The following is a 10,677-nucleotide window of genomic DNA, read 5'->3' on the forward strand; positions in this document are numbered from 1 at the left end:
TTCACCAAACTCGCTTTGATGATTCCTCCCTCCTTCGTTTTATCATGTGTTCAGAATGTCTTTGTGAATTCAATGAGAGATCTGCTGTGTGGCATCTGTCAAAACTCTCAGCTGTATGGCTAGAACTCACAAGATATACTCCGAAGAGTTAATCATTCTCTGAAAATGGACAGAGGGCAAGAGAGGATTCCGGATCACATGACTAGTCTATCGGATGGCATCTATAATGATGAGAAGTCCTTTATCCCATAGGGTGGGAACACAGAGGAGCCCTCCATCACTGGGTGAAACATCTCTGAGCCACCAGGTTCCTCACAGCAGCCTTCACATCCTTGTTCCTGAGGCTGTAGATGATAGGGTTGAGCATGGGGGTCACCACCCCATAGAAGAGGGGGATGAGCTTGTCTGAAAGGTCTTGTTTGTCTGCCCCCAGGGGATCCTTAGACTTGGGCTTCCCGTACATGAAAAATAAGGTCCCATAGAAGATGACCACCACAGTGAAGTGGGCAGAGCAGGTGGAGAAGGCCTTTCTCCTCCCCTCAGCTGAGGGGATCCTCAGGATGGTAACAATGATGAACACATAAGAGATGGAGATGAAGAGAACTGGGGCCCCCAGGAAGATCACGTTGGTCACCCCCATGCTGATCACATTGATGGAGATGTCAGCACAGGCCAACTTCAGGACAGCCAGGATTTCACAGGTGAAGTGGTTGATGACATTGTCCCCACAGAAAGGCAGCTGAATTGTCAAAGACGTGTGTACCACAGAAGCCGTACCACCAATAGCCCAGGAGCTGGCCGCCATGGGCACATAGGCAGCCTTGCTCATGACCACGGGGTACCTCAGGGGGTTACAGATGGCCACATAACGATCAAATGCCATCATGCCCAGAAGCACACACTCTGTCCCTGCCATAGCAAAGGAGAGAAACATCTGCACGGCACAGGCTGAGAAGGAGATGGTTTTCCTGGGATTGAGGAAGCCATCCAGGACTAGAGGGACTGAGGAGGTTGTGTAGCAGATGTCCAGGAAGGAGAGGTTCCCCAGGAAGAAGTACATCGGTGTGTGCAGGCGGGAGTCAAGGACGGTCACCAGGATGAGGACCCCATTGCCCAGTAAGATCACCAGGTACATCAGGAGGATGAGCACAAAGAACATTTTCTCCAGCTTTGGGTAGGCTGAGAGGCCCAGGAGAATGAACCCCGCCACAGGGGAGGACCAGTTGGCTTTTTCCATGTGCAGTCCCTTCTGTCATCAGCCAAGGACAAACACAGCAAAGGCTTTCTTGAGAAAAGTCTCAGGCATCTTGTACACCATCACTGTGTGCTACAAAACAGGAAAACATAGGTGCATAAGAGATAAATGACTGAAAGAGACAGTAGGTAGGAATGGGGTTAGATCTTAGATGGGGGACGGTCAGGGCTGAAAGAGGGCTTACAAATACGGCATTGAGGCCCAGAGAGGGGAAGTGACCTGTCCAAGTCTTCTGAGCAAGGTGGTGATAGAGACGGGACCTGAGCCCAGCAGAGGTAATCCCCAGTCAAGGAGGGCTTTTCCTCTGCTCTATGATGAGCATGGGAAAATGCTGTAAGTTACTTCTTTTTGATGTGAATGCATAGAAATTTCATTTAATCTGGACTTTCCTAGATTCTTAGAGAGGGGAATGCCCAAGCTGATCCTATTCTTACAACTACAAAAATTTCAAGCCTTGTTAAACGTTGATTACATTTGGAAGGAACTTGTTAAAAAAGTGTTAATCCGGGGCACCTGGGTGCCTCATTGCGTTACAGTCTCTGCCTTTAGCTCAGGTCATATTCAGGGTTCTTGGATGGATCTCTGCTCGATAGGGAGCCTGCTTCCCCCTCTTTCTCTGCCTGCCTCTCTGCCTACTTGTGATCTCTGTCAAATAAATAAATAAATAAAATCTTTAAAAAAAAATTACTCCCCATCCAGATAGAATGTTCAGCCATAAGACGGATCCTTCCTTAGGCCGCCCACCCTCAGCAACAGACTTGCCTATTGTCAGAATTGGGATCTGTCTATTCTTTTTTTTTTTTTTTTTAAAGATTTTATTTATTTACTTGACAGACAGAGAGCGCAAGTAGGCAGAGAGGCAGGCAGAGAGAGATGAGGAAGCAGGCTCCCTGCTGAGCAGAGCCTGATTGGGACTCAATCCCAGGACCCTGGGATCATGACCTGAGCCAAAGGCAGAGGCTTTAACCCACTGAGCCACCCAGGCGCCCCGGGATCTGTCTATTCTAATACATATTAAAGACAATATGTGGGGGAGGTTCCCTCATGGGGAAGAATTATGAAGGCCACAGAAGGAGTAATTGGAGTGAGTGAACCCACACTATGGGATGACAGCCAGGCAGCTTACTGACCAGTTAACTCAGTTCTTAATAACCGGGCAGACTGTAAGTTATCAGACAGCAGGATGTATGGCATTAACATCTAATCCCTGCTCATTAGAGTTTGGTGAACTCTTAGCCAAGGGTGTCTACGGAATGGTTTTTCTTTCTTTTTTTTTTTTTTTAAGATTTTATTTATTTATTTGACAGAGAGTGATCACAAGTAGGCAGAGAGGCAGACAGAGAGATAGGGGAAAGCAGGCTCCCTGCTGAGTAGAGAGCCCAGTGTGGGGCTCGATCCCAGGACCCTGGGACCATGACCTGAGCTGAAGGCAGAGGCTTTAACCCACTGAGCCACCCAGGGGCCCCTCTTTTTTTTTTTTTTTTTTTTAGGAATGGTTTTTCTTTGTCCTTTTTTGTTTATACTGTATTCTTGTGTAATATTCTGGCTCTCTGCCTCCATTCTTGGGTTCCCTGCAAGCAGCTAGCTTATGGGAAGACTTGCATGCCTTTGGGTAGAGCAACAATTGCCAGACTGTGTATTCAGAATTCTCATTTGTAATATTTCTATAACTCTTTCTCAATTGCAGTGGTGTGTACACATGTGTATGTGTGTGTGTCATGAGTGTGTGTGTGTGTGTGTGGGTGGGTGTGTGTGGGTGTGTAGGCATGGGCAGAGGGTTGGCGATGAGTGGTTAATATGGATGAGCATCTATTCTGTGCCATATTCCTTGAAGCAAGCCGGGAGAAGACACTGTCATTCAGATGTCATAGGTAAACTTAAGCAAAGCTCAGAGGAGCCAAAGATTTGGTTCTTAAGATTGAACGCCATTGCCGGGGATGTATCACAGGCCCCCAGTCTGGGTACTTCCCACCAAATAGCTGCCGCACTGTCTTGCACAGATGTTGTAGAGAGTCTGTCTCTGCAGTATAGCTCTGGGTGCTCTGTCTCAGAGACCAGCCTGCTCTTGCTTCAGTCATGGTTGGAGTTTATGTGAGATACTCTGTCAGGCAGTGTGACTCCCACCCTGCACTGAGCCCAGAGCTGTGGGGCCAGCCCCCGCTGGTCCATATCCATGGATATGGATATTCTATGTAGCTTGAGCAAGTCCCCAGGCCTCGGTTTCCCCATGTGCATCACAAAAAGGCTGAACAGTTTTCCTCCCAGGGCATCCCAACTCTGTCATGGAGTGCCCAGTGCTGTCCTCACCAGGCAGGGAGCAGTCTTGGGTGAAGGTTACAGACCCTTCCTTGGGGTGAGTGTGTGTGTGTGTGTGTGTGTGTGTGTGTGTGTGAAGAGGTGATCTGAATGCTTGTTTTCCATCAGGATATGGCCAGCAGGAAATAGTGTCGTGTCAGGCTTTGGAGGAGACTCAGGATGGAAGAGAACAGAGAGCTTTGACCCCTACAGCCCAGGTAGACTGGAGTCAGCCTGTGAGAGCAGGAAAGGAAGGGAAGCTCTTACCTTCGTGGCTGCATCCTACAGGTGGGACACCACGATAGGGCTTGCTTGTGACAAGTAGATCCCTACTTATCTCTGGAGGCAGCAGGCAGCCGAGAAAAGGAATGCAGTCCAGAGCCCCATGCATTGTCATGCCACCTCTGCGGAGAGCAGCTTGTGTAGAAAAACAAAAAAGCTGGGAAATGCACATAACTCAATATTTCAACCTCTGGAAGAAAATTGTGAATGCTCAATGAAGTGGAAGGCCAGTATCTCTCAATGGAAGCCTTCATAACTGTCTGCCAATAAATGCCTAATGGTGCCATTTCATCTAATGGAATATTAGACATTTAATTTACATTTATAATTTTTACACTAGCACATCATTACACTTTAAAGATAAAAGTGAGAATGCAAAATCGTACATACAATTTTGATCTCAGTTAGGTAAACAGTATATGTGGATAAAAGTGAATGAAAAGAAGTTATAACAAAATCAGTTGGGAAAGGGATTCTGCTTTGTAACTCTTCAATACTATCAGATTATGTAATAAATTACAGGCAGAAATTACTTTGTGTTCAGGCAAAAAAATTCTCAGTAAGGTAATCCCCAATGTCCATAATCCCACCCCCTTCTCCCAAGCCCCTTCCCCCCAGCAACCCTCAGTTTGTTTTGTGAGATTAAGAGTCACTTATGGTTTGTCTCCCTCCCAATTCCGTCTTGTTTCATTGATTCTTCTTCTACCCACTTAAGACCCATGTTGCACCACCACTTCCTCATATCAGGGAGATCATATGATAGTTGTCTTTCTCTGCTTGACTTATTTCACTAAGCATGATATGCTCTAGTTCCATCCATGTTGTCGCAAATGGCAAGATTTCATTTCTTTTGATGGCTGCATAGTATTCCATTGTGTATATATACCACAGAAGATAGCGTTTCTGACCTGTGGTCATGAGGTCAAGGTTAGCCTTCTGTTGCATCTCAATGTCTAGGTCACTTACCTCACTGTGGCTCATCATGTGGCCATTTTTCATCTTGCATTGTCACAGGAAGAAAGGGAGTCCAGTATAATAAGACACTGTGAGAGAGAGACCACAGTCATATAACTTTATAATGTGATGTTGCTATAATTGTTGTATGATATTATTGGTTATTGTTAACCTCTCACTGTGTCAGATTTGTAAATTAAATGGTATCACAGGTGTGTGTGTATAGGAAGTACTATCTGTGGTTTGAGGCGTCCACTGGGGGTCCTGGGAGGCATCCCCATGAATAAGGGGTAGAAAGAAAGTGAGGAGAACAGAACTAGCCACAGACTGGGCATCACAGACAGGGATGGGTCCCAGCTTGCCTGTCTGCTCACCCTGTGACCCCATGAAAGGCTCAGTCTTCTGGGAAATCTCAGCAGGATGGGGTAGAAATCTGGCTGCCTTCTTGCCAGGACTCTGGGCTCCTCTCAGGGAGGATGGAACAGCAGTGTCAGGGCAGGGCTGGGTCAGTGGTGAGCGTAGAGCAGGAGGGACTGCCTGGGCTTAGCCTCAGCTGCTCCTCCCTGCTCCAGCATCAGCTGCTCACAGCTGGCTGCAGCTGGAAGGTGTTTGGAGCAGAGGCAGGGGGAGGAGGAAAGTCCATCTTTGGAAAATGCTCTGCAAAAGTCATGGCCACCAAGCTTGTCCCTATCACAGCCCAGCACTACCCACCTGCATCCTGTTTGCAGCCACTTCTCCGAGTCTTCTGATCTCAGAGCCAATTCTCAACTCCTCACTGTGCCCTGGGCTAGACCCTGGATCCCAGCGAAGGACGCCAGACACTTCCCTGCTAGAGTTCATTCAGCTCTGAGATCCTGTGTTTTTTTTTTTCCCATACAGCCCTATGGAAACTCTAGCCTCTGGTGGGGTTTCTCTCACATCCTTCCTCCTAGATGTGCAGGCTAACTGGGTGTCTCAGCTACAGACTCTTCATAGAGAGGACTGTCATCCTGGTCTGAAGCCCTGAAATCCCACAGGTACATCTTCCCCAGCAGTGAAAAGAGTCCTCAAGAAGCAGCTGTGAACTCCTACAGGGACCCTGTTGGTCCCAGAAGCAATTTAAAGTTTGGAATGTCAAATGTGCACAGGGTACAGGCCCTATACATACCTGGGGTCTCCAGGGACCATCTCCCTGTCCCAATTAGAGATAACGACTGGGACACGGTCACCTGGAGATGGAGAAGGCTGTATAGCAGATGCTGGTTTCCTCCTGAGCTTTCCCTGGGCTCCCAGAGAAGCCAGTGCTCCATTCAGAGTCAGAGTATGCTGTCTCCCTGCTCAGTCCTAGACATCCAGAATGGGGAGGCAGGACACAGAACTGGCTACACTGAGTGAGGTGCTCCCATGTGCCAGGCACTGTGACAGACACTTCACAAATCTTCATTTTAACATTTCCTCCACTTCCTCACCAGCACATGTTATTTCTTGCCATATTGATTCTCAGCATTCTGACTTGTGTGAGGTGGTATCTCATTTTGGGTTTAATTTGCATTTCCCTGATGATAGTGATTCTTTTAGCCCTCTGCAGGTCATCTTTAGAGAAATGTTTCTTCAGATCCTCTGCCCATTTTTTATTAGATTATTTGTTTTCTTGGTGTTGAGTTGTATGTTTTATTTATATATTTTGGATACTATCCAAATACATTGTTCACAATTATCTTCTCTCATTCAGTAGTTTGCCTTTTCATTTAGGTGATGGTTTCTTTCACAGTGCAAAAGTTTTTTAGTTTGATGAAGTCCAGGAGTTTATTTTTGCCTTTGTTTTCCTTGTCTGAGGAGACCTATCCTGAAAAATGTTGTTGAGGCTGATGTGCACGAGATTGTTGCCTGTGTTTTCTTTTAGGAGTTTTATGGTCAGGTCCTACCTGTTGGTCTTTACTCCACTTTTATTTCACATCTGTGTAAGACAAAAGAAAGTAGTTCAGTTTTTATTCTTTTGCATGTTGTTCTCCAGGTTTTTCAATATGATTTACTGAAGAGACTGTCCATTGTGTATTCTTGTCTCCTTTGTTATAGACTAATTGATGAGATAAGCATGGGTTTATTTCTGGTGGTTATCCTGTTCCTCTGATCAATGTGTCTAATTCTGTATCAGCATCCAAGTGTTTTGATTACTATAGTTTTGTAGTATAGCTTGAAAAGTGCCATTATGTCCCTAGCTTCTTATTCCAGGGAATAGAATTTGAAAGGTTAAAGAATTTACCAAAGGCCACATCTTTTGTGAATGACAGAGCTGGATTTCAGTCTCAATCCATCTGATTCTGTTTATCACCAATGATTTCCTCCTCCTCCTCAATTCATCTTTGTGATTATCATTCCATTAGGAGGTGTTCCTTGTACCCAAATCAAAATTTAAAAGATATAAATGAATATAGAATAAAAATTAATTTCCTTTCTTGTCACATAATTATGTTCCTTCAAGGCAATCAATGTTAGCAATTTCCTTATTTTTTTTTCCACCAGAGATATTCTATGGATATTGTTGAGTGAGAAAAACAAGATATTAAGACAGTGACAAATTTTGCACAACAGTGCTTTTTAAAAAAAATTTATTTTCAGCATAACAGTATTCATTATTTTTGCACCACACCCAGTTCTCTATGCAATCCGTGCCCTCTCTAATACCCACCACCTGGTTCCCCCAACCTCCCACCCCCCACGGCTTCAAACCCCTCAGATTGTTTTTCAGAGTCCATAGTCTCTCATGGTTCACCTCCCCTTCCAATTTCCCTCAACTCCCTTCTCCTCTCTAAGTCCCCTTGTCCTCCATGCTATTCGTTATGCTCCACAAACAAGTGAAACCATATGATAATTGACTCTCTCTGCTTGACTTACTTCACTCAGTACAATCTCTTCCAGTCCCGTCCATGTTGCTACAAAAGTTGGGTATTCATCCTTTCTGATGGAGGCATAATACTCCATAGTGTATATGGACCACATCTTCCTTATCCATTCATCCGTTGAAGGGCATCTTGGTTCTTTCCACAGTTTGGTGACCGTGGCCATTGCTGCTATAAAATTGGGGTACAGATGGCCCTTCTTTTCATGACATCTGTATCTTTGGGGTAAATGCCCAGGAGTGCAATTACAGGATCATAGGGAAGCTCTATTTTTAATTTCTTGAGGGATCTCCACACTGTTCTCCAAAGAGGCTGCACCAACTTGCATTCCCACCCACAGTGTAAGAGGGTTCCCCTTTCTCCACATCCCCTCCAACACATGTTGTTTCCGGTCTTGCTAATTTTGGCCATTCTAACTGGTGTAAGGTGATATCTCAATGTGGTTTTAATTTCAATCTCCCTGATTGCTAGTGATGATAAACATTTTTTTCATGTGTCTGATTTTTAATATCTTGATTTTCTCACTGAACAATATATCTTGGGTATATTTACCTGGGAAAAAGATGTGTAATACTGCCCATTTTTAATAAGTATTTATTTATTTATTTACTTGAGAGAGAGAGAGAGAGAGAGACATTGAGTAGGGGGATGGGCAGAGGAAGAGGGAAAAGCAGACTTCTACCTGAACAGGGAGCCTCATTCAGGGCTTCTCCCCAGGACCCTGAGCTTATGATTTGAGCCCAAGGTATATGCTCAACCAACTGAGCCAGACAATATCCTGTCTTGTTCTTTTAAATGGTGGAATATATTCCATTTAAGTTTGTGCCATCATTTAATTAATCAGTCTAATAGTGATGGACATTTAGATCTTCCAAACTTCTGCAATCTTATGCTGTTATAATTAATGCTACAACAAATTTCCTTATGAATTAATAATTTAGCACTTCATCAAAATACACCTGTTTCTGTACATTTGTAATTTTGTTAGGTATTGAAAAATATACACATTCCTGTCATTAGCATGTCTGAACATGTCTGTTTTCCACACTCTGCTAACATAGTAGTTTAGTCTCAAGAACTCTTTTTGGTCTTTGCCAATCTGAAAGATGAGAAGTGGTGTCACATATTTAATACTTTAGGAATTTAACATGTGAAAAATAGCACAGATATGTAAATGGATATGAAAGTACATCAAACTCATAGATTTAATTTGAAGACTAATAAAGTAACAATCTCCTAATTTAAGGAGTAGAACATTGCCAGTACCTTGGAAGCTCCCTGGATATTCCTGCCCAATCTATCCTCTCCTGCCAGAGAGAACCACATTCCTGATGAGTTTTAATCATTTCCTTGCTTTTCTTGAGTTTTATGACCAATGTATATATCCTTCAACAGCATAGTCTAGGCTTTCCTCTCTCTAAACTCAATATAGGGATGCCTGGGTGGCTCAGTTGGTTAAGCCTCTGCTTTTGGCTCAGGTCATGAGCCCAGGGTCCTGGGATGGAGTCCTGTATGGATCTCCTGGCTCAGCAGGGAGCCTGCTTCTCCCTGTGCCTGCAGCTCCCCTTGCTTGTGTTCCAGTTCTCTCTAACAAATAAATAAAAAAAAATCTTAAAAAAAAAATCCTCAATGTCAGTTGAATCTTTATAGGTTTTCTTTTTGTCTTGATTCCTTAGTCAATATTATGTTTGCTAGACTCATTAACATTTACGAGTATGGCTGAATTCATTAATTTATATTGCTAAATTCCATTATATGAATGTAGCACAGTTTATTTATACATTCTACATTGATGGATCATTGGGTTGCCTCCTAGTTGAATGCTGCTATAAATGTTTTATACATTTCTCCTTGGTACACGTATTTCCAACTGTCCTGTTTGCGTTTGTGTCCAACCCTTTCTCCAGTGATGTGTAATACATCACGTGTGTTATATATCAAATCTCCAAACATGCATGTGTCCATTTCTGGGATTTCTCTTCTTTTTAAAAATTATATTTTATTTAATTCAACTAATAACAGATACTGTATTATTAGTTTCAGAGGTAGAGTTCAGGGATTCATCAGCTGCATATAATACCCAGCTCTCATTACACCAGATGCCCTCCTTAATGCCCATCACCCAGTTACCCCATTCCTCCACCCACCTCCCCTTTTATAACCCTCAGTTTGTTTCCTGTAGATAAGACTTTCTTATGGTTTGTCTCCCTCTCTGTTTTTGTCTTATTTTATTTTTCCCTCCTTTCTTCTATGAGCCTGTGTTTTGTTTCTTAAAATCCACATGTAGTGGGATGCCTGGGTGGCTCAGTGGGTTAATATTCTGCCTTCAGCTCGGGTTGTGATCTCAGGGTCCTGGGATGGAGCCCCACATCGGGCTCTCTGCTCGGTGGGGGGCCTGCTTCCTCCTCTCTGCCTGTGTCTCTGCCTACTTGTGATCCCTGTCTGTCAAATAAATGAATAAAATCTTAAAAAAAAATACACATGTAGTGAAATCATAGGATAGTTTTCTTTCTCTGATTGACTTATTTCACTTAGGATAATACCCTCTAGTTCCATCCATATTATTGCAAATGGTAAGATTTCCTTTTTTGATAGCTGAGAAATATTTCATTGTATGTGGTGTATACATATACATACATACATGTATGTGTGTGTATGTGTTGTGTATATCTATGTGTGTGTGTTTATATATATGTGTATATATATATATGTATATATGTATGTATATATATATCTTCTTTTCCATTCATCTATTGATGGATGTCTGGATACTTTCCATAGTTGGGCTATCATGGACATTGTTGCTATAAATTGGGGTGCAGATACCCCTTTGGATCACTACATTTGTATCTTTAGGGTAAACAGCCAGTGGTGTGATTTGCCGGGTTGTAGGGTAGCTATATTTTTATCTTTCTGAGGAAGCTCCATGCTATTTTCCAGAGTGGCTGCACCAGCTTGCATTCCCACCAACAGGGTAGGGGGGGTTCCCCTTTCTCCACATCCTCACGAATA

The 10,677-nt window shown here is 43.6% G+C and overlaps 1 protein-coding gene across 1 annotated transcript; it reads right to left on the reverse strand.

Moving 5' to 3' along the window:
• Window positions 1–277: 277 nt before the first annotated feature.
• LOC101688254 (olfactory receptor 2S2) lies at window positions 278–1,306 on the reverse strand. Its single transcript, XM_004747574.3, has one exon. The coding sequence runs from the start codon at window positions 1,235–1,237 to the stop codon at window positions 278–280; it is 960 nt and encodes a 319-aa protein (XP_004747631.2). The 5' UTR covers window positions 1,238–1,306.
• Window positions 1,307–10,677: the final 9,371 nt, after the last annotated feature.

This window comes from Mustela putorius, unplaced genomic scaffold (genome assembly GCF_011764305.1).
Source record: "Mustela putorius furo isolate JIRA1106 unplaced genomic scaffold, ASM1176430v1.1 tig00000580_pilon_pilon_pilon, whole genome shotgun sequence".
In the NCBI taxonomy this organism is placed as follows: domain Eukaryota; kingdom Metazoa; phylum Chordata; class Mammalia; order Carnivora; family Mustelidae; genus Mustela; species Mustela putorius.

Bases quoted from the DNA above. Each gene is read 5' to 3' on its own strand.
- LOC101688254 (XM_004747574.3), bottom strand. From the start codon at position 1,237: ATGGAAAAAGCCAACTGGTCCTCCCCTGTGGCGGGGTTCATTCTCCTG.